At 44.0% G+C, this 25,245-nt stretch overlaps 2 protein-coding genes across 4 annotated transcripts; both read left to right on the top strand.

Moving 5' to 3' along the window:
* The first annotated feature begins 1,344 nt into the window (after positions 1-1,344).
* Positions 1,345-9,595, top strand: LOC124266025. 3 transcript variants are annotated; one of them, XM_046700834.1, is made up of 4 exons: positions 1,345-2,093; positions 8,299-8,335; positions 8,581-8,688; positions 8,910-9,595. In XM_046700834.1, the coding sequence occupies exons 1-4, from the start codon at positions 1,410-1,412 to the stop codon at positions 9,278-9,280; spliced, it is 1,200 nt and encodes a 399-aa protein (XP_046556790.1). In that variant the 5' UTR covers positions 1,345-1,409; the 3' UTR covers positions 9,281-9,595. The 3 variants fall into 3 exon arrangements, with proteins under 3 accessions (XP_046556790.1, XP_046556791.1, XP_046556792.1); XM_046700835.1 differs by lacking the exon at positions 1,345-2,093 and adding an exon at positions 6,125-6,193; XM_046700836.1 differs by lacking the exon at positions 1,345-2,093 and adding an exon at positions 7,581-7,671.
* A 3,322-nt stretch (positions 9,596-12,917) lies between these two features.
* On the top strand, positions 12,918-18,324 carry LOC124266024. The gene is made up of 4 exons (XM_046700833.1): positions 12,918-13,637; positions 14,987-15,029; positions 17,148-17,219; positions 17,754-18,324. The coding sequence occupies exons 1-4, from the start codon at positions 13,107-13,109 to the stop codon at positions 18,083-18,085; spliced, it is 978 nt and encodes a 325-aa protein (XP_046556789.1). The 5' UTR covers positions 12,918-13,106; the 3' UTR covers positions 18,086-18,324.
* Positions 18,325-25,245: the final 6,921 nt, after the last annotated feature.

Raw genomic sequence — 25,245 nt, 5'->3', positions numbered from 1 at the left:
AGAGTTGTTCAGCAGCAGCAGTACTAGGCGTCATGTTGTACAGAGTTGTACATCAGCAGTAGTACTAGGCGTCATGTTGTATAGTGTTGTACATCAGCAGCAGTACTAGGCGTCATGTTGTACAGAGTTGTTCAGCAGCAGCAGTACTAGGCGTCATGTTGTACAGAGTTGTACATCAGCAGCAGTACTAGGCGTCATGTTGTACAGAGTTGTACATCAGCAGCAGTACATCAGCAGCAGTACTACAACGCCATGTTGTACAGTGTTGTACATCAGCAGCAGTACTAGGCGTCCTGTAGTACAGTGTTGTTCAGCAGCAGCAGTACTACAGTGTCAGGTTGTACAGTGTTGTACATCAACTTCAGTACTAGGCGTCATGTTGTTCAGTCTTGTACATCAGCAGCAGTACTATGCGTCATGTTGTACAGAGTCGTACATCAGCAGCAGTACTAGGCGTCATGTTGTACAGAGTTGTACATCAGCAGCAGTACTAGGCGTCATGTTGTACAGTCTTGTACATCAGCAGCAGTACTAGGCGTCCTGTAGTACAGTGTTGTACATCAGCAGCAGTACTACAGTGTCAGGTTGTACAGTGTTGTACATCAACTTCAGTACTAGGCGTCATGTAGTACAGAGTTGAACATCAGCAGCAGTACTAGGCGTCATGTAGTATAGTGTTGTACAACAGCAGTAGCACTAGGCGTCATGTTGTACAGAGTTGTACATCAGCAGCAGTACTAGGAGTCATGTTGTACAGTGTTGTACATCATCAGCAGCACTACAGCGTCATGTAGTACAGAGTTGTACATCAGCAGCAGTACTATAGCGTCATGTTGTACAGTGTTGTACATCAGCAGCAGTACTAGGGGTCATGTAGTACAGTGTTGTAAATCAGCAGCAGTACTACAGCGCCATGTTGTACAGTGTTGTACATCAGCTGTACTACTACAGCGCAATGTTGTACAGTGTTGTACATCAGCAGCACTACTACAGCGCCATGTTGTACAGCATCACTGCTGTTTTGTAGACAATGGAATATTGCTTAGACAATTGAATAGTGCTTAGACAATGGAATAGTGTTTAGGGACGATTCACGTTTTACTCTGAATTGCCGACGGTGGAGAGCAAGCGTGGCGTCGGAGGGTTGAACGTCACACCCAGTGCTGCGGCCATGAAATATTTCATTTACTCTTGTTGAGAAACAACAACTGAAAGGAAATGGATTCTTCTTGATAATTCATTGCTATAGTGACGTTAAATATACAAATGTGAGTCATGTCGCCGGCTATTGGTTTCGGTCATGCGTCAGTGTATCAAGGAAATATTTGGGTAATATATAACGTCAGTAGTGATTAGGATGAACCTGCATAGGACACAGCGGGGGAGAGCTTCACATTCAGGACATCAAGATGAACAGTGAAAATACCACAATTTCGATTGAACATTTGTTCGATGACATGGCGTCAGAGCAGAGTCCAGACACATCATTAGAGAGGGTTGATACATCTACTGAAATAATTCCTAGCGGTGACACGTCTACAAGTCTGACCTTACCACCGAATAGTCAGCAAATCGCCGAGGACATGTATATGTCACTGATATCCACCCCCGCGCGGACAGAGACCAGTCTGACGATTTATCCACCCCAAAACACATTGGCTCTTACCTCGAGCTATCTGAATCCTCAGAACTCGCACCCTAGTTCTTCTGTCACGTCATGTAAACATAAGCATGGCAAGGGAAGAAGGCAACATCGGCGGAGTTCTCACGATACTGAGAGTCACGTGGAGAACGTCAAACACAGATACAAGAAACTGGAAATATGTTTTGCTGTGCTGTGTTTCCTTAATGTGTTAATGTTTGTGTTCTATATACTCACAAATCCTAAATACGGACCCTTCTTTTCCGACAACACAGAAGACGATTTCTTTGAAACGGAAGGCGGCGAGCCTAAAACATTCAAGCTCTGCACCAGATGTCAGCCATTGGAGGCAAAGGCAGGCTTTGATCTTTTACATGACATCAAGTCTACCAAGTACCCAGACTTCTGCTGCTTCAGACGGGTGGACCAGTTGCTCCAGCTGATTGATGGGGTATGTGATGAAGTCATTAGATATATGTTGGAGGCAGGTATATCAGCTGATTGATGGGGAATGTGATGAAGTCATTAGATATATGTTGGAGGCAGGTATATCAGCTGATTGATGGGGTATGTGATGAAGTCATTAGATATATGTTGGAGGCAGGTATACCAGCTGATTGATGGGGTATGTGATGAAGTCATTAGATATATGTTGGAGGCAGGTATATCAGCTGATTGATGGGGTATGTGATGAAGTCATTAGATTACCCCCTTCAATATTTTTTAATTGGAGAGGGGAAGTGGGGTGGGGGTGTGAGGTGCGTGGGGGGTTGGGGTGTTGGACGCAGGTATATCAGCTGATTGATAGGGTACATGGTGGAGGTAATAGACATATGTAGGTGGCAGTTATATCAGCTTGCTGATGGGGTATGTGATGAAGTCATTAGATTACCCCCTTCAATTTTTAATTGGGAGAGGGTTGTGGGGTGGGGTGTGAGGTGTGTGGGGGGGTTGGGGTGTTGGACGCAGGTATATCAACTGATTGATAGGGTACATGGTGGAGGTAATAGACAAATGTAGGTGGCAGGTATACCAGCTGGTTGATGGGGCACATGGTGGAGAAAATAGACATATGTAGGTGGCAGTTATATCAGCTGATTTTTAGGGTACATGGTGGAGGGAAAAGACATATGTAGGTGGCAGTTATATCATCTGGTTGATGGGGCACATGGTGGAGGCAATAGACATGTGTAGGTGGCAGTTATATCAGCTGGTTGATGGGGCACATGGTTGAGGCAATAGACATGTGTAGGTGGCAGTTATATCAGCTGATTGCTAGGGTACATGGTGGAGGCAATAGACATATGTAGGTGGCAGTTATATCAGCTGATTGATGGGGTACATGGTGGAGGCAATAGACATGTGTAGGTGGCAGTTATATCAGCTGATTGATAGGGTACATGGTGGAGGCAATAGACATATGTAGGTTGCAGTTATATCAGCTGATTGATAGGGTACATGGTGGAGGCAATAGACATATGTAGGTGGCAGTTATATCAGCTGGTTGATGGGGCACATGGTGGAGAAAATAGACATATGTAGGTGGCAGTTATATCAGCTGGTTCATGGGGCACATGGTGGAGGCAATAGACATATGTATGAGGCAGTTATATCAGCTGATTTTTAGGGTACATGGTGGAGGGAAAAGACATATGTAGGTGGCAGTTATATCAGCTGGTTGATGGGGCACATGGTGGAGGCAATAGACATGTGTAGGTGGCAGCTATATCAGCTGGTTGATGGGGCACATGGTGGAGGCAATAGACATATGTAGGTTGCAGTTATATCAGCTGATTTTTAGGGTACATGGTGGAGGCAATAGACATATGTAGGTGGCAGTTATATCAGCTGGTTGATGGGGCACATGGTGGAGGCAATAGACATGTGTAGGTGGCAGTTATATCAGCTGATTGATGGGGTACATGTTGGAGGCAATAGACATATGTAGGTGGCAGTTATACCAGCTGATTGATAGAGTACATGGTGGAGGCAATAGACATATGTAGGAGGCAGTTATATCAGCTGATTGATAGGGTACATTGTGGAGGCAATAGACATGTGTAGGAGGCACTTATATCAGCTGGTTGATGGGTTACATGGTGGAGGCAATAGCTTTATGTGGGAGGCACTTATATCAGCTGATTGATGGGTACATGGTGGAGGCAATAGGCATATGTAGGTGGCAGTGATATCAGCTGATTGATGGGGTACATGGTGGAGTCAATAGACATATGTAGGTGGCAGTTATATCAGCTTGTTGATGGGGTACATGGTGGAGTCAATAGACATATGTTGGAGGGAGTTATATCAGCTGATTGATATGGTACATGGTGGAGCCAATAGACATATGTAGGAGGCAGTTATATCAGCTTGTTGATGGGGCACATGGTGGAGGCAATAGACATATGTAGGTGGCAGTTATATCGGCTGGTTGATGGGGCACATGGTGGAGGCAATAGACATATGTAGGTGGCAGTTATATCAGCTGGTTGATGTGGCACATGGTGGAGATAGTAGACATATGTTGGACGCAGGTATACCAGATGATTGATGGGGCACATGGTGGAGGTAATAGACATATGTAGGTGGCAGTTATATCAGCTGGTTGATGGGGTACATGGTGGAGATAGTAGACATATGTAGGTGGCAGTTTTACCAGCTGGTTGATGGGGTACATGGTGGAGATAGTAGACATATGTTGGACGGAAGTATACGAGCTGATTGATGGGGCACATAGTGGAGGCAATAGACATATGTTGGACGGAGGTATACCAGCTGATTGTTGGGGCACATAGTGGAGGCAATAGACATATGTTGGACGCAGGTATACCAGCTGATTGATGGGGCACATGGTGGAGGCAATAGACATATTTTGGACGCAGGTATACCAGCTGGTTGATGGGGCACATGGTGGAAGCAATAGACATATGTTGGACGCAGTTATACCAGCTGATTGATGGGGTACATGGTGGAGGCAATAGACATATGTTGGACGCAGGTATACCAGCTGATTGATGGGGCACATGGTGGAGATAGTAGACATATGTTGGACGCAGGTATGCCAGCTGATTGATGGGGCACATGGTGGATGCAATAGACATGTGTTGGACGCAGGTATACCAGCTGATTGATGGGGCACATGGTAGAAGCAATACACATATGTAGGTGGCAGTTATATCAGCTGGTTGATGGGGCAGATGGTGGAGGCAATAGACATATGTAGGTGGCAGTTATATCAGCTGATTGATTTGGTACATGGTGGAGATAGTAGACATATGTTGGACGCAGGTATACCAGCTGAATGATGTGGCGCATGGTGGAAGCAATAGACATATGTAGGAGGCAGTTATATCGGCTGGTTGATGGGGCACATGGTAGAAGCAATAGACATATGTAGGTGGCAGTTATATCAGCTGGTTGATGGGGCAGATGGTGGAGGCAATAGACATATGTAGGTGGCAGTTATATCAGCTGATTGATTTGGTACATGGTGGAGATAGTAGACATATGTTGGACGCAGGAATACCAGCTGATTGATTGGGCACATGGTGGAGGCAATAGACATGTGTTGAACGCAGGTATACCAGCTGAATGATGGGGCACACTGTGGATGCAATAGACATATGTTTGACGCAGGTATACCAGCTGATTGATGGGGTACATGGTGGAGGCAATAGACATATGTTGGACGCAGGTATACCAGCTGATTGATGGGGTACATGGTGGAGGCAATAGACATATGTTGGACGCAGGTATACCAGCTGATTGATGGGGCACATGGTGGAGGCAATAGACATATGTAGGAGACAGTTTTACCAGCTGGTTGATGTGGCACATGGTGGAGATAGTAGACATATGTTGGACGCTGGTATACCAGATGATTGATGGGGCACATGGTGGAGGCAATAGACATATGTAGGTGGCAGTTATATCAGCTGATTGATGGGGTACATGGTGGAGGTAATAGACATATGTAGGTGGCAGGTATACCAGCTGGTTGATGGGGTACATGGTGGAGATAATAGACATATGTAGGTGGCAGTTATATCAGCTGATTGATGGGGAGGCACATGGTGGAGGCAATAGACATATGTAGGAGGCAGCAATAGTATACCAGCTGGTTGATGGGGCACATGGTGGAGGCAATAGACATATGTTGGTGGCAGTTATATCAGCTGATTGATGGGGCACATGGTGGAGGCAATAGACATATGTAGGTGGCAGTTATATCAGCTGGTTGATGGGGCACATGGTGGAGGCAATAGACATATGTAGGTGGCAGTTATATCAGCTGATTGATGGGGCACATGGTGGAGGCAATAGACATATGTAGGTGGCAGTTATATCAGCTGATTGTTATATCAACTGATTGATAGGGTACATGGTGGAGGCAATAGACATATGTTGGACGCAGGTATACCAGATGATTGATGGGGCACATGGTGGAGGCAATAGACATATGTAGGTGGCAGTTATATCAGCTGGTTGATGGGGTACATGGTGGAGGCAATAGACATATGTAGGTGGCAGTTATACCAGCTGATTGATGGGGTACATGGTGGAGGCAGTAGACATATGTTGGACTGGTTGATATATACGAGCTGATTGATGGGGCACATAGTGGAGGCAATAGACATATGTTGGACGCAGGTATACCAGCTGATTGATGGGGCACATGGTGGAGGCAATAGACATATGTTGGACGCAGGTATACCAGCTGATTGATGGGGCACATGGTGGAGGCAATAGACATATGTTGGACGCAGGTATACCAGCTGGTTGATGGGGCACATGGTGGAGGCAATAGACATATGTTGGACGCAGTTATACCAGCTGATTGATGGGGTACATGGTGGAGGCAATAGACATATGTTGGACGCAGTTATATCAGCTGATTGATGGTACATGGCACATGGTGGAGCATGGTAGACATATGTAGGTGGCAGTTATATCAGCTGGTTGATGGGGTACATGGTGGAGGCAATAGACATATGTAGGTGGCAGTTTTACCAGTTGGTTGATGGGGTACATGGTGGAGATAGTAGACATATGTTGGACGGAAGTATACGAGCTGATTGATGGGGCACATAGTGGAGGCAATAGACATATGTTGGACGCAGGTATACCAGCTGATTGATGGGGTACATGGTGGAGGCAATAGACATATGTTGGACGCAGGTATACCAGCTGATTGATGGGGTACATGGTGGAGGCAATAGACATATGTTGGACGCAGGTATACCAGCTGATTGATGGGGCACATGGTGGAGATAGTAGACATATGTTGGACGCAGGTATACCAGCTGATTGATGGGGCACATGGTGGATGCAATAGACATGTGTTGGACGCAGGTATACCAGCTGATTGATGGGGCACATGGTAGAAGCAATAGACAATAGACATATACCAGGTGGCAGTTATATCAGCTGATAGACATATTGGGTACATGGTGGAGATAGTAGACATAGACATATGTTGGACGCAGGTATACCAGCTGAATGATGTGGCGCATGGTGGAAGCAATAGACATATGTAGGAGGCAGTTATATCGGCTGGTTGATGGGGCACATGGTAGAAGCAATAGACATATGTAGGTGGCAGTTATATCAGCTGGTTGATGGGGCAGATGGTGGAGGCAATAGACATATGTAGGTGGCAGTTATATCAGCTGATTGATTTGGTACATGGTGGAGATAGTAGACATATGTTGGACGCAGGAATACCAGCTGATTGATTGGGCACATGGTGGAGGCAATAGACATGTGTTGAACGCAGGTATACCAGCTGAATGATGGGGCACACTGTGGATGCAATAGACATATGTTTGACGCAGGTATACCAGCTGATTGATGGGGTACATGGTGGAGGCAATAGACATATGTTGGACGCAGGTATATCAGCTGATTGATTTGGTACATGGTGGAAGCAATAGACATATGTTGGACGCAGGTATACCAGCTGATTGATGGGGCACATGGTGGAGGCAATAGACATATGTTGGACGCAGGTATACCAGCTGATTGATGGGGTACATTGTGGAGGCAATAGACATATGTTGGACGCAGGTATACCAGCTGATTGATTTGGTACATGGTGGAGGCAATAGACATATGTTGGACGCAGGTATATCAGCTGATTGATTTGGTACATGGTGGAGGCAATAGACATATGTTGGACGCAGGTATACCAGCTGATTGATGGGGCACATGGTGGAGGCAATAAACATATTTTGGACGGAGGTATACCAGCTGATTGATGGGGTACATAGTGGAGGCAATAGACATATGTTGGACGCAGGTATATCAGCTGATTGATTTGGTACATGGTGGAGGCAATAGACATATGTTGGACGCAGGTATACCAGCTGATTGATGGGGCACATGGTGGAGGCAATAAACATATTTTGGACGGAGGTATACCAGCTGATTGATGGGGTACATGGTGGAGGCAATAGACATATGTTGGACGCAGGTATACCAGCTGGTTGATGAGGTACATGGAGGAGGCAATATACATATGTAGGAGACAGTTTTACCAGCTGGCTGATGGGGTATGTGATAAAGTCATTAGACATATTTTGGACTCAGCTGATCGATGGACAATACTGACCACATATTTCAACATGATTCAATAATGTTACTGTTGCATGTTTCAGTATGCCGAGATATATGTCGACCAAGAAGTAGGAAAAGGTGAGTTTCAACTCACATCACAATGTGGGACTCTACTTTCACTATTCTTAATAAAGGTAAAGTAATAGTGGAGCTAAACAATAATGTATGAGTATTATACATATAAGCCTCACTTTCCTTTGCCATAATATTATAAAAGTCCCCCTGGGCGTGTAGTGCATTACCAATTACTGAACTGAAATCAGTCACGTATATGATCAATATATATACAAGACCGTTAATAAGGTAGTATTTCCCCCACACAGTGCGCAGTGAGGTGAAATACAACATTACTACCGGGTTGAACACAGGAATCCCTGCCCCACGCCGCCAAGCAGCCATGGCCCACATGTACTACAAGGACAGCAGCGGAGGTAAGTCAGCAAGCATACTGACCATCACCGAGTATGTATATAGCCGCATCATGTGTGTAAATGCGCTACGATAACATGATACACAAACATGGAGCTTTAACATGGCTACTGCACGGTGTATTAGGGTCCTTGCTAAAGGTTTTGGATCTCATGAATCACACCCATGGTATCTTTGGAATGTCTGGTCTAGATGTTGTAGTGAGTGTCAATGTCTGTTGCAGAAAAGACTAAGGATGTGAGACCCCTTCGATGGGAGACACAGGGTGTGGACATCCTGCTGGTGGGAAGTATGAAGGTGTTGCGGCAGCAGCACCTGCAGGTGCTTCAGACCGGCTACTACTACATCTACAGCCACCTGCAGCTAAAGGGAGATGTCGAGGCCATCCACCAGGTGATGAAGAATTTTGAAACGGACACGAAGAAAAAGCTCCTGTACCAGAAGTCGAGAAAAACTGACCAGACGTCCGAGCTGCATGGACTGTTCCGCCTGGATAAAGGAGACCTGGTCACAGTGATAGCTACTAAGAATGCCATCGAGTCCGGTCAAAGGAAGAACTACTTCGGGGTTTTCTTAGTGGGCCAAATCATATGAACTTGCCAAACCAGTCAAAGAAACACAAATGTCAAGCACCTTCATAACTACAATTATAGTGTTTGGAGTTTTTACGCACACCGTACAATTGCCGGCAATAGCTGAGCAAAGATATCATACTTTAGTGTGTAGAGGAACGGTGTTGAGATAGCAGGACTTTTGGATATGGATGTAGATGTTTGTTGCTTGATTAATCCTGTCATGTTTTAGATGTTTTCTTGCTCAACTTCTTACAGGCATTGTGTTTTTAGTATGATTTATATATATTTGAACATGTCATTGCTTTGAATAACCAATAAAGTTATGCTAAACTGACATTGTATTTTATGCTGTCATATCATCATCCATCAGAAGTCTCTTGTGTTTGTGAATTGGAGACACATATCTGAATCTTGTATTATGTGCTGGCGATGATGAGAGAACTTGGATATCTGGTACGTAAAACTGATTTTAAGGAAAAGGGTTGCAATGTAACTCTTTCTGTATAATTTATTCTGATCATATTTTTCTAGTTGAGTATATCTCATACCTTTACTCCATTCGTGCAGCGTGGGGAGAAGGTGGTCACCACTCAGTCACGTCAATGACGGTGTCACGGACAGTAAAACTAGGGAATAAGTTCATATTGTAAGCATACATGTACGCATGTGTGTGTGTGTGTGTGTGAGAGAGAGAGAGTGTGTGTGTGTGTGTGTGTGTCTGTCTGTGTGTATGTGTGTGTCTCTGTGTGTGTCACTCTCTGTGTGTCTGTCTGTCTCTCTCTCTCTCTCTCTCTCTCTCTCTCTCTCTCTCTGTGTGTGTGTTCGTGTGTGTTCGTGCGTGCGCGAGCCTCCCTATTGTATTGTATGAACTACGTGATATGTATGGTGGGTTGTGAAGGGTTAGTTTAGCCCGTGTATGTCATGTTACTGAGTCATATCCTGTCCTAAGATTGTGTCAGGGAAGATGAAACTGAACCCAACACTCTGTCCCTATTTGTCATCAAGTAATGGGAGAGTATTTCATACAGTACATTGACGATTTCCATGTTAAACCTACTACGGATTAAGTGTTTTCCGTTAACACCGTTTTCATTGGCCATTTCAAAAGCCACAGAGAAGCGTTCACTATTGAAAACATGGGAACAGAAACATACACCAATAACTGACATCTCCCAAACATAAGGACCAAACTAAGATTTTGACAAGTTTCAGATTATATACATAACGGTGGAAACCAAGTTTCGTATTCCCTGTTAGAACTCCTTTCATAGGCATCACTTAAACCCGTTCCAATCATAGTCGTGAATGAATCTAATCCTGTGACAGACATAACATGAACCTGGTCCTCTCATAGACGTGACATGAACCTGGTCCTCTCATAGAGGTGACATGAACCTAGTCCTCTCATAGACGTGACATGAACCTGGTCCTCTCATAGACGTAACATGAACCTGGTCCTCTCATAGACGTAACATGAACCTAGTCCTCTCATAGACGTGACATGAACCTGGTCCTCTCATAGACGTAACATGAACCTGGTCCTCTCATAGACGTAACATGAACCTAGTCCTCTCAGAGACATAACATGAACCTGGTCGTCTGACAGACGTAACATGAACCTAGTCCTCTTAAAGACGTAACATGAACCTGGTCTTCTCACAGATGTCACATGAGACGTGTCACATGACGTATGACTGGTCCTCTTAAAGGTACAATGTCACACATTTTCGACGATATGTTGGCATTTATTATATATACATGTATTTGGGCATATGCACTCACTTTTATAAATAGCTTCCTATTGATGCAATAAAGGACTAATCACCCCTTACGACTTGCCTGAAGCGAACAGCTTCCAAACAGAGAACACTTGCCATATATGGAATGCAAACAATTTGCTCCATACATCGAAAACTGTCGCAGGCGGTGTTGTCGGTGACATGTTATTGCTGTAACCGCAAGGCTAACATACCAACCCACACTTGTCAGGGGATACACGAACTGTAAGGCCTTAACTATCAGCGGTCCGACTTCCGTTTTTGTGGAAGCCGTGATGGCTGAGTGGGTTAAATTGCTGTATGCTGGGGATTTGGCACCTCACACCTCACGTTTACCGAATGGGTAGGAATCCCAGATTGACCTTGCGCCGAAAAAGTACTATAAATTGTACCTAGCTAAAAAAACAACAATGTGATCCCAAATATAATGCGTAATATTATTGAATAAATATTCAGTCGAACAAAGTTGAATTTGCATAATGAGAAAATGCAGAAATAGTCATTACAAATATTCCCGATCATCCGGAAACAATCGCTTCACACGGGGAAAATGTCGTTTTAGATGGTATGTGGCAAAATATATGTCATGACAAGCTGCCAACATAGACACTGACGTTTTGTGTCCGGACAATGCATGACTCTAGTGACAGTAGAAAACATCATCCTAACTCTTATTTCTCTGTATGATGAACTGATTTATTGAAGATGTTTAACACAGTCTTCCATATCATATTTCATATATTCAACAGTCTTCCAAATGATACCCACTATTCTTTTTTAAAATTCTGCTATCACCAAAAGCATATTAAGTTAGTTGAAACATCTTTATATGCCTCTTCTTGGAATTCATAAACAAATCTAAGATGTCAGTCAAATATTTGAAATGAGTACTCCACCAAGCCCTGGAAAGTTGTCGTTCTGATTAAATATTGTGTGACGTTATGAAGTGAATCCAGAGGTAAAGATATTAGTCACTAGGCTGCACTGCTCGATGTCATGGAGGACAAGGCTACGTCATGTGGTATGGTTAGAACGTAATACTGAATTCAACACGATCAGCGACACATACCATTCCACACTGCATTTAACATGCACCTCCGAATCAATGCAACAATAGACAATATCTAGTGACCATCCAATAAGACAACATTTAGTAAACATTCAATATGAAAATATCTAGTGACTATCCAATGTGACAGTATCTAGTGACTATCCAATGTGACAATATATAGTGACCATCCAATGTGACAATATCTTGTAACTATCCAATGTGACAATATCTAGTAACTATCCAATATGACAATATCTAGCAACTATCCAAAGTAACAATATCTAGTAACTATCCAATATGACAATATCTAGTCAGCATCCAATATGAAACTATCTAGTGACCATCTAATGTGACAATATCCACTGACCATCCAATATCACAATATCTGGTGAATATGACAATATCAAGTGATTGTACAATATGACAATATATAGTGACTGTCCAATGTGACAACATGTAGTGACCATCCAATAAGACAATATTTAGTGACCATCCAATATGGCAATATCTAGTGACTATTCAATGTGACATTATCTAGTGACCATCCAATGTGACAATATCTAGTGATCTTCCAATATGACAATATATAGTGACCATCCAATATGACATGATCTCGTGACCATCCAATATGACATGATCTCGTTACCATCCAATGTGACGATATTTAGTGACCATCCAGTAAACGTCTCACACAACAGAATTCTCTCTTGTTTTCCAACTTTCCATGCAAACAATATCGTGTGACAAGTCCAGAGAACAGTAGGTCATGTGCACTATTTGGCCTCGAGACGGAAATTGAAAGTAGCGCGAGTCGCACGGAGTCATCAGCATTGAATGCATTCTTCCGTAACGACATAGAACGCACCAGCGTTATCCTCCGATACTCAAGGCGTAGATATGTACATAGTTCTGTAACAAGTATATGAGTAGTGAGTACCTAGAGTCATACCGGTTACAGTGAAGCGCTCTGTACATAGAAGTCTCACAGAACACACAGTAAGTGTTGGCGACCCACCATGTCAGAGATAGCCGAGGAAGAGGACAGTCACAGCGACTCCGACAGTAACACATATGAGTCGTTACTGCCGACCTCCTCCAGCCGTTCAGTGCTGTTACAACCATCAGACATCACCAGCACAGCACAAGCCTACCGACTGGCCCGTGGAGCCACCATTCCACAGGCGGACAGACAACACAGTCGTTCAAGACACAGTCGCGGTCACCACAGGAGGCGGTCCTCCAACAACATCTTTGAACTTAGACAATTTTACAAAAACGTCAAGAAGTGTTTCCTTTTTATGATTGTGTGCAATGTACTAGTTGTCATACTTCTGTTCGTAACACATCCCAAGTTTGGGTTTCTTGTTTGGAACACCGATGAAGACTTCCCGAAGGATGGACATCCTAATACGCTCCAACTCTGCGTGAAATGTGAGACTTTGTACGCTAAAGTAGGTCCCACACTTATCAGTCACATTCGGTCTCATGAAAACCCCGGGTTCTGCTGCTTCAGACACGTGTACCAACTGCTGAAACTAGTAGACAACGTGAGTATTACCCATCATAGAGGCGTTGTATCAGAGTGGATGCATATTCACATAGTGACAGGGCGTGGGCACTCACATCGTAACAAGGCATGGATTAATTCTACACCTACATCGTAACAAGGTGTGGACTAGTTATACACTCACATCATAACAAGGTGTGGACTAGTTATACACTTATAACGTAACAAGGTGTGGACTAGTTATACACTCACATCATAACAAGGTGTGGACTAGTTATACACTTATAACGTAACAAGGTGTGGACTAGTTATACACTCACGTCATAACAAGGTGTGGACTAGTTATACACTCACATCATAACAAGGTGTGTACTAGTTATACACTCACATCGTAACAAGGTGTGGACTAGTTATACACTCACATCGTAACAAGGTGTGTACTAGTTATACACTTACATGGTTACAAGGTGTGGACACTAGTTATACACTCACATCATAACAAGGTGTGGACTAGTTATACACTCACATCATAACAAGGTGTGTACTAGTTATACACTTACATGGTTACAAGGTGTGGACACTAGTTATACACTTACATCGTTACAAGGTGTGGACTACTTATACACTCACATCATAACAAGGTGTGGACACTAGTTATACACTCACATCATAACAAGGTGTGGACTACTTATACACCCACATCATCACAAGGTGTGGACTACTTATACACCCACATCATAACAAGGTGTGTACTAGTTATACACTCACATCATTACAGGGTGTGGACTACTTATACACCCACATCATTACAAGGTGTGGACTACTTATACACTCACATCATAACAAGGTGTGTACTAGTTATACACTCACATCATTACAAGGTGTGGACTACTTATACACCTACATCATTACAAGGTGTGGACACTAGTTATACACTCACATCATTACAAGGTGTGGACACTAGTTATACACTCACATCATAACAAGGTGTGGACTACTTATACACTCACATCGTTACAAGGTGTGGACTAGTTATACACTGACATGGTAACAGGGAGTGGACTAGTTATACACTCACATCGTAACAAGGTGTGTACTAGTTATTCACTCACATCATAACAAGGTGTGAACTAGTTATACACTTACATCGTTACAAGGTGTGGACACTAGTTATACACTCACATCATAACAAGGTGTGGACTAGTTAAACATTTACGTCATAACAAGGTGTGGACTAGTTATAAACTCACATCGTTACAAGGTGTGGACACTAGTTATACACTCACATCATAACAAGGTGTTGACTAGTTATACACTTACATCGTTGGATAATCCGCCGAAAAATGTTTTTATAATTTGTCTTCAACGTTAAGCCATCTTTACTTTCAGTACACCAAAGAGTTTATAAAGCAAGAAGAAAACAAATTGAGGGGTAGGTGAAGGAAGACATTTACTTCCGTGTGTGTGGAGGTGTGCATATGTACGGCAGATGACAGTGTGCTGTAAACTAGTGCGCAGGGTGTACATGTGATGTTTGAGTGCTGTAAGTACGGAGGATGTACAGGTGATGTTTGAGTCTAAGTACGATGGATGTAAGGTGATGTTTGAGTCCTGTAAGTACGGAGGATGTACAGGTGATGTTTGAGTTCTGTAAGTACGATGGATGTAAGGTGATGTTTGAGTCCTGTAAGTACGGAGGATGTGCAAGTGATGTTTGTGTCCTGTAAGTGCGGAGGACGTTTGAGTGCTGTCAGTACGGAGGATGTACAGGTGATGTTTGAGTGCTGTCAGTACGAAGGATGTACAGGTGATGTTTGAGTCCTGTTAGTGCGGAGGATGTGCAAGTGAGGTTTGTGTCCTGTAAGTGCGGAGGATGTACAGGTAATGTTTGTGTGCTGTTAGTACGGATGGTGTACAGGTTATGTTTGTGTGCTGTTAGTACGGAGGGTGTAAGGTTATGTTTGTGTGTTGTTAGTACGGAGGGTGTACAGGTGATGTTTGACTGTTGTCAGTACGGAGGGTGTACAGGTGATGTTTGTGTGTTGTTAGTACGGAGGATGTACAGGTTATGTTTGTGTGCTGTTAGTACGGAGGGTGTACAGGTGATGTTTGTGTGCTGTAAGTACGGAGGATGTACAGGTGATGGTTGAGTGCTGTCAGTACGGAGGATGTACAGGTGATGTTTGAGTGCTGTCAGTACGGAGAATGTACAGGTTATGTTTGTGTCCTGTAAGTGCGGAGGATGTACAGGTGATGTTTGAGTGCTGTCAGTACGGAGGATGTACAGGTGATGTTTGAGTGCTGTCAGTACGGAGGATGTACAGGTGATGTTTGAGTGCTGTCAGTACGGAGAATGTACAGGTGATGTTTGAGTGCTGTAAGTGCGGAAGATGTACAGGTGATGTTTGAGTGTTGTTAGTACGGAGGGTGTACAGGTGATGTTTGAGTGCTGTTAGTACGGAGGGTGTACAGGTGATGTTTTAGTGTTGTTAGTACGGAGGATGTACAGGTGTTGTTTGAGTGTTGTTAGTACGGAGGATGTACAGGTGATGTTTGAGTGCTGTAAGTGCGGAAGATGCACAGGTGATGTTTGAGTGCTGTTAGTACGGAGGGTGTACAAGTGATGTTTGATTGTTGTTAGTACGGAGGATGTACAGGTGATGTTTGATTGTTGCTAGTACGGAGGGTGTACAGGTTATGTTTGAGTGTTGTTAGTACGGAGGATGTACAGGTGTTGTTTGAGTGTTGTTAGTACGGAGGATGTACAGGTGATGTTTGAGTGCTGTAAGTGCGGAAGATGTACAGGTGTTGTTTGAGTGTTGTTAGTACGGAGGGTGTACAGGTGTTGTTTGAGTGCTGTAAGTACGGAGGATGTACAGGTGTTGTTTGAGTGTTGTTAGTACGGAGGGTGTACAGGTGATGTTTGAGTGCTGTCAGTACGGAGAATGTACAGGTGATGTTTGAGTGCTGTAAGTGCGGAAGATGTACAGGTGATGTTTGAGTGCTGTTAGTACGGAGGGTGTACAGGTGATGTTTGAGTGTTGTTAGTACGGAGGGTGTACAGGTGATGTTTGTGTGCTGTTAGTACGGAGGGTGTACAGGTGATGTTTGAGTGTTGTTAGTACGGAAGATGTACAGGTGATGTTTGAGTGCTGTTAGTACAGAGGATGTACAGGTGATGTTTGAGTGTTGTTAGTACGGAGGGTGTACAGGTGATGTTTGTGTTCTGTTAGTACGGAGGGTGTACAGGTGATGTTTGAGTGCTGTTAGTGCGAAGGGTGTACAGGTGATGTTTGAGTACTTCGAACGCAACTACTGAGAATGTGCAGATGCTGTTTGAGTGCTTCAGCTACTGAGAATGTGCAGATAATGTTTGAGTGATTCAACTATTGAGAATGTGCAGGTGATGTTTGTTTACTGTAATTACTGAGAATGTGCAGGTAATTGAGTGTCTTTTTGCATACGTCTGTACCCTGCGTCAGATAATGTTTCTCATGTTACTGGTAATATATATTTGAGCTTTACGTTTATGTCACCCATGATGTTTTAGTGAAATACCCCAGGAACATCCCCTCGTCGTGTGAGTCTCGGGAACCGGTGATTGCACACACATATTACAACGGTGGGTGTTCTTTTTACGATTCTAATATCTGAATAGTAAATGTGAATCGAATGAGTGAATGTTGGGTAATCTTTTTGAAAACCATGTAAAGTTACTATTAAGAGATCAAATTACTATTTTCAAGCTAACAATTTCAATCAATACTGGTTAACTAAGTGTATGAAAGCAGGAAGTTTGTAGTCCCTCTTTCAGAATGTTTGCCTATTTTCGTTTTCCATTGTATAAATACAATGTATGCTGTTATGTAAGCATAATGAAATATGTTTGTGTGTAATTGAAAGACTAATTCCCCGTTACAACATAGCCACGGATGGCCGTTATGGGTTGACAGAACTGACATTTGACTTCTTCCGCATGCGCAGTTGCTTTCCAATGGAAGAATGAGATTTCCTTAGAGCTAATACATAACTATTAGATCATATTTTGTTGTGTGACTGATAGAACAGAATAGGAGTCTACGGCTATTATGTGACAGAAATTAGGCATTCAGATGAGCTAAAAACATAATTAAAGAAAAGTATGTCCGACTTCCAGGGTCCTCCTCCAGTATTACCTTGACGTGGGAGCCCGAGGGAATTGATATTCTGATGCTGGGAATTCGGCTGGTCAGTTCCAGGAGTCTGGCAGTAAACACGCCCGGCTACTACTATGTTTACAGCCATGTCCATATCACATCCAACACCACATATAGGCATGACATCTTAAATAATGGAACTGCACTGGTGACGAACACGGGCACTCAAACAGCATACTCTATATTACAGGGTATATTTCACCTCCCAAATGGATCCAGCCTCTCCGTGTCTGTGACTCCGAATGTGACTTCCGGAACGAGGAGATTTGGATTATATAAACTGAAGCCATGATGTGTGTGCGGATCTGAGAATTTATTTCCACCAGTACTCAATACTTACGCTGCGTTATGCGTACCTCGGGAGCAGGACAATATTGCCACCTCGGGCAATTGCAACCCGGACAATTGCCGCAAAGGACAATTTCCACCCAGGACAATTCCCACCAAATTATAATAGTGGGGACAATTGCAAATGTGTATATGTTATGGATAACCATGCCAAACTCAATAAATGTTGGTAAAGAAACTGGATTATATTTTTGTTCTATTTTTGGGTGGCTATTGTACGATAAAAATATTATGGTTTCGCCACAAGGTGTGTTGCGGCCTTCAGAGAGCAACCAGGAACAGGTACAGGGCAGAGTAACGACAGAATGACATCAAATAAACTTCCCTACTCTTTAATTTTTACAAAAACAGGCCACAGCTTACAGGAGAAACACATAACACATGACACAGAACACACCATGTTGTACACAGAACACAGCATGTTGTACACAGAACACAGCATGATGTACACAGAACACAGCATGATGTACACAGAACACGCCATGTTGTACACAGAACACAACATGGGTACACAGAACACAACATGATGCACACAGACCACAACATGTTGTACACAGAACACACAATGTAGTGCACAGAACACAGCATGATGTACACAGAACACAGCAAGATGTACACAGAACACACCATGTTGTACACAGAACACAATCTGTTGTACACAGAACACACCATGATGCACACAGACAACAACATGTTGTACACAGAACACAGCATGATGTACACAGAACACAACATGTTGTACACAGAACACAACATGTTGTACACAGAACACAACATGTTGTACACAGAACACAGCATGTTGTACACAGAACACAGCATGATGTACACAGAACACAGCATGATGTACACAGAACACAGCATGATATACACAGAACACAGCATGATCTACACAGAACACAACTTGTTGTACACAGAACACAACCTCTTGTACACAGAACAGAGCCTGTTGTACACAGAACACAGCACGATGTACACAGAACACAGCATGATGTACACAGACCACAACATGTTGTAGACAGAACACAGCATGAGGTACACAGAACACACCATGAGGTACACAGAACACAACACATGGTACACTGAACACAACATGTTGTACACAGAACACAGCATGATCTACACAGAACACAGCATGATCTACACAGAACACAACTTGTTGTACACAGAACACAACCTCTTGTACACAGAACACAACATGGGGTACACATAAAACCATGAGGTACACAGAACACAACACATGGTACACAGAACACAACATGGGTACACAGAACAGACGATGAAGTACACATAACATCATGAGGTACACAGAACACAACATGGGTACACAGAACACAACATGGGTACACAGAACACACCATGGGGTACACAGAACACACCATGGGGTAGACAGAACCCAGGATGAGGTACACAGAACACAACATGGGGTACACAGAACAGACGATGAAGTACACATAACATCATGAGGTACACAGAACACAACATGGGTACACAGAACACAACATGGGTACACAGAACACACCATGGGGTAGACAGAACCCAGGATGAGGTACACAGAACACAACATGGGGTACACAGAACAGACGATGAAGTACACATAACATCATGAGGTACACAGAACACAACATGGGTACACAGAACACAACATGGGTACACAGAACACACCATGGGGTACACAGAACCCAGGATGAGGTACACAGAACACAACATGGGGTACACAGAACAGACGATGAAGTACACATAACATCATGAGGTACACAGAACACAACATGGGTACACAGAACACAACATGGGTACACAGAACACACCATGGGGTACACAGAACACAAAATAGAATACACAGAACGCAACATATGGTACACAGAACACACAATGGGGTACACAGAACACAACAGGAGGTACACAGAACACAACATGGGGTACGCAGAACACACCACGGGGTACACAGAACACAACAGGAGGTGCAGAGAACACAACATGGGGTACACATACCACACCATGGGGTACGCAGAACACAACATATGATCTACAGAACACAATATGGGTACACAGAACACAAAATGGGGAACACAGAACACACCATGAGGTACACAGAACACACCATGGGGTACACAGAACACAACATGAGGTACACAGAACATACCATGGGTACACAGAACACACCATGCGGTACACAGAACATACCATGGGTACACAGAATACACCATGAGGTACACAGAACATACCATGGGTACACAGAACACACCATGGCTACACAGAACACACCACGGGTACACAGAACACACCATGAGGTACACAGAACACACCATGAGGTACACAGAACACAACATGAGGTACACAGAACACAACATGGGGTACACAGAACACACCAAGGGTACACAGAACACAACATGGGGTATACAGAACACACCATGAGGTACACAGAACACATCATGAGGTACACAGAACACGCCATGAGGTACACAGAACACAACAGGTGGCACAGAACACAACATGGGGTACACATAACTCAACATGGGTAAACAGAACGCGACATATGATACACAGATCACAACAGGAGGTACAGAACATACCATGAGGTACAAAGAACACAACATAGAGTACACAGAACACACCATGGGTACACAGAACACAACATGGGGTAGACAAAACACAACAGCATTTACACAAACACAACATGGGTACAAAAAAACAAAGAGGTACACAGAACACAACATGGGGTACACAGAACACAACATGAGGTACACAAAGCACAACATGAGGTATACAGAACACAGCATGAGGTACACAGAACACAACATGGGATACACAAAACACACCATGGCTACACAGAACACACCATGGCTACACAGAACACACCATGCGGTACACAGAACACACCATGAGGTACACAGAACAGAACAGGTGGCACAGAACAGAACATGAGGTACACAAAACACACCATGAGGTACACAGAACACACCATGAGGTACACAGAACACACCATGAGGTACACAGAACACACCATGAGGTACACAGAACACAACAGAAGGTACACAGAAGAGAACATGGGGTACACAGAACACACCATGAGGTACACAGAACAGAACATGAGGTACACAGAACACACCATGAGGTACACAGAACACAACATGAGGTACACAGAACACACCATGCTTTACACAGAACATACCATGGATACACAAAACACACCATGGCTACACAGAACACAACATGGGTACACAGAACACACCATTAGGTACACAGAACACACCATGAGGTACACAGAACACAACATGAGGTACACAGAACACAACATGGGGTACACAGAACACACCAAGGGTACACAGAACACAACATTGGGTACACAGAACACACCATGAGGTACACAGAACACATCATGAGGTACACAGAACACACCATGGGGTACACAGAACCCAAGATGGGTACACAGAACACAACATGGGTACACAGAACCCAGGATGAGGTACACAGAACACCACATGGGGTACACAGAACAGACCATGAAGTACACATAACATCATGAGGTACACAGAACACAACGTGGGTACACAGAACACAACATGGGTACACAGAACACACCATGGGGTACACAGAACACAAAATAGAATACACAGAACGCAACATATGGTACACAGAACAAACCATGGGGTACACAGAACACAACAGGAGGTACACAGAACACAACATGGGGTACGCAGAACACACCACGGGGTACACAGAACACAACAGGAGGTACAGAGAACACAACATGGGGTACACATAACACACCATGGGGTACACAGAACACAACATATGATACACAGAACACAAAATTGGGAACACAGAACACACCATGTGGTACACAGAACACACCATGTGGTACACAGAACACAACAGGGGGTACACAGAACACACCATGGGGTACACAGAACACACCATGAGGTACACAGAACATAGCAGGAGGTACACAAAACACAACATATGATACACAGAACACACCATGAGGTACACAGAACGCAACATATTGTACATAGAACACAACAGGAGGTACACTGAACACAACCTGGGTACACAAAACACTACATGGGTACACAAAACACAAGAGCAGGTACACAGAACACACCATGGGGTACACAGAACGCAACATATTGTACACAGAACACACCATGGGGTACACAGAACACAACAGGAGGTACACAGAACACACCGTGGGGTACACAGAACGCAACATGGGGTACACAGAACACACCATGGGGTACACAGAACGCAACATGGGGTACACAGAACACAACATATGGTACACAGAACACAGCAGGAGGTACACAGAACACACCAGGGGGTACACAGAACGCAACATATGGTACACAGAACACACCATGGGGTACACAGAACGCAACAGGAGGTACACAGAACACGCCATGGGGTACACAGAACACAACAGGAGGTACACAGAACGCAACATGGGGTACACAGAACACACCATGGGGAACACAGAACACAAAATAGAATACACAGAACGCAACACATGGTACACAGAACACACCATGGGATACACAGAACGCAACATATGGTTCACAGAACACAACATGGGGTACACAGAACACAAAATAGAATACACAGAACGCAACACATGGTACAGAGAACACACCATGGGGAACACAGAACACAAAATAGAATACACAGAGCGCAACACATGGTACACAGAACACACCATGGGGTACACAGAACGCAACATATGATACATAGAACACACCATGGGGTACACAGAACGCAACATATGGTACACAGAACACAACATGGGGTACACAGAACACACCATGGGGTACACAGAACACAACAGGAGGTACACAGAACACAAGATGGGTACACAGAACACATCATTGGGTACACAGAACACTTCAGGAGGTACACAGAGCGCGCTATGAGGTACACAGAACACACCACGAGGTACATATATTACACCATTGAGGGTGGAGGTGGGAGAGATGTAACAGAACAGGTGTTTTGTCGTCAGCAGTGGGGGCGGTGGCCTAGTACGGTGTGCGTGAGGCCAGACATACTGTTAGAGTATTCTTGCTACTCTCTGCAGTGGTTTTATAATGTGTAGAGTCAGGTTAACCTCCTGCACTACCTCTGGTAGAGCGTCACATCCTTTTCAGGAAACAGGTCAGGAATGACAGCTATGTTAGTGAGATGTATGTTATGGTGAACAAGCAAGAGCTGGGCAGTGTGTAACTTAGTGTTGAGAGCTACACCTAGTACCCAGCACCTCAATAAATTGTGATGAACCCGCCGACAGATAGACTTGTGTCGTCAATGGAAGACATAACTCACCTTATTCATTGCCCACAATCACCCGGTACACGACTTTCATTTCTCGCCAAATGACAACAAAGTAGGGTGTGTGAGTGAGTGAGTTTAGTTTTACGCCTCTCTCAGCAATATTCAAGCTATATGGCGGCGGTCTGTATATAATCGAGTCTGGACCAGTTATCCAGTGATCAACAGCATGAGCATCGATCTGCGCATTTGGGAACTGATGACTTGGGTCAACCAAGCCAGCGAGTCTGACCATTCGATCCCGTTAGTCGCCTCTTACGACAAGCATGGGTTACAGAAGGTTCATTCTAACCTGGACCTTCACGGATACAATAAAGCAGATACATTGGAAATAAGGTAGAGAGGTCTTAGAAACCGTGAAAGGGAGGTTAAGATTCATAAGGGATGTAAACTGTCTCACCCTATTGCTGTTAACAGAGGATGTACAGGTGATGTTTGAGTCCTGTGAGTACGGAGGATGTACAGGTGATGTTTGAGTGCTGTACGTACAGAGGACGTACAGGTGATGTTTGAGTGCTGTTAGTACGGAGGATGTAAAGGTGATGTTTGAGTTCTGTAAGTACGGCGGATGTACAGGTGATGTTTGTGTGTTGTTAGTACGGAGGATGTACAGGTGATGTTTGAGTGCTGTAAGTACGGCGGATTTACAGGTGATGTTTGAGTGCTGTAAGTAAGGAGGATGTACAGGTGATGTTTGAGTGCCGTAAGTACGAAGGATGTACAGGTGATGTTTGAGTGCTGTAAGTACGGAGGATGTACAAGTGATGTTTGAGTTCTGTAAGTACGGAGGATGTACAGGTGATGTTTGAGTGCTGTTAGTACGGAGGATGTACAGGTGATGTTTGAGTGCTATAAGTACGGAGGATGTACAAGTGATGTTTGAGTCCTGTAAGTACCGAGGATGTATAGGTGATGTTTGAGTGCTGCAAGCACGGAGGGTGTACAAGTGATGTTTGACTGCTGTTAGTACCGAGGATGCACTGGTGATGTTTGAGTGCTGTAAGTACGGAGGGTGTACAAGTGATGTTTGAGTGCTGTGAGTACGGAGGGTGTACAGGTGATGTCTGACTGCTGTTAGTACGGAGGATGTACTGGTGATGTTTGAGTGCTGTAAGTACGGAGGGTGTACAAGTGATGTTTGAGTGCTGTAAGTACGGAGGGTGTACAAGTGATGTTTGACTGCTGTTAGTACGGAGGATGTACAGGTGATGTTTGACTGCTGTTAGTACGGAGGATGTACAGGTGATGTTTGAGTGCTGTAAGTACGGAGGTTGTACAAGTGATGTTTGAGTGCTGTTAGTACGGAGGATGTACAAGTGATGTTTGTGTGTTGTTAGTACGGAGGGTAAACTGGTGATGTTTGTGTGTTGTTAGTACGGAGGATGTACAGGTGATGTTTGAGTCCTGTAAGAACGGAGGATTTACAAGTGATGTTTGAGTGCTGTAAGTACGAAGGGTGTACAAGTAATGTTTGAGTCCTGTGAGTACGGAGGATGTACAGGTGATGTTTGAGTCCTGTAAGTACGGAGGATTTATAGGTGATGTTTGAGTGCTGTAAGTACGGAGGATGTACAAGTGATGTTTGAGTTCTGTAAGTACGGAGGATGTACAGGTGATGTTTGAGTGCTGTTAGTACGGAGGATGTACAGGTGATGTTTGAGTGCTATAAGTACGGAGGATGTACAAGTGATGTTTGAGTCCTGTAAGTACCGAGGATGTATAGGTGATGTTTGAGTGCTGCAAGTACGGAGGGTGTACAGGTGATGTTTGACTGCTGTTAGTACC

The sequence above is a fragment of the Haliotis rubra genome, unplaced genomic scaffold (genome assembly GCF_003918875.1).
Source record: "Haliotis rubra isolate DU_JTF1 unplaced genomic scaffold, ASM391887v1 Scf1228, whole genome shotgun sequence".
Lineage (NCBI taxonomy): Eukaryota > Metazoa > Mollusca > Gastropoda > Lepetellida > Haliotidae > Haliotis > Haliotis rubra.
This window is presented reverse-complemented; position numbering and strand designations above follow the sequence as displayed.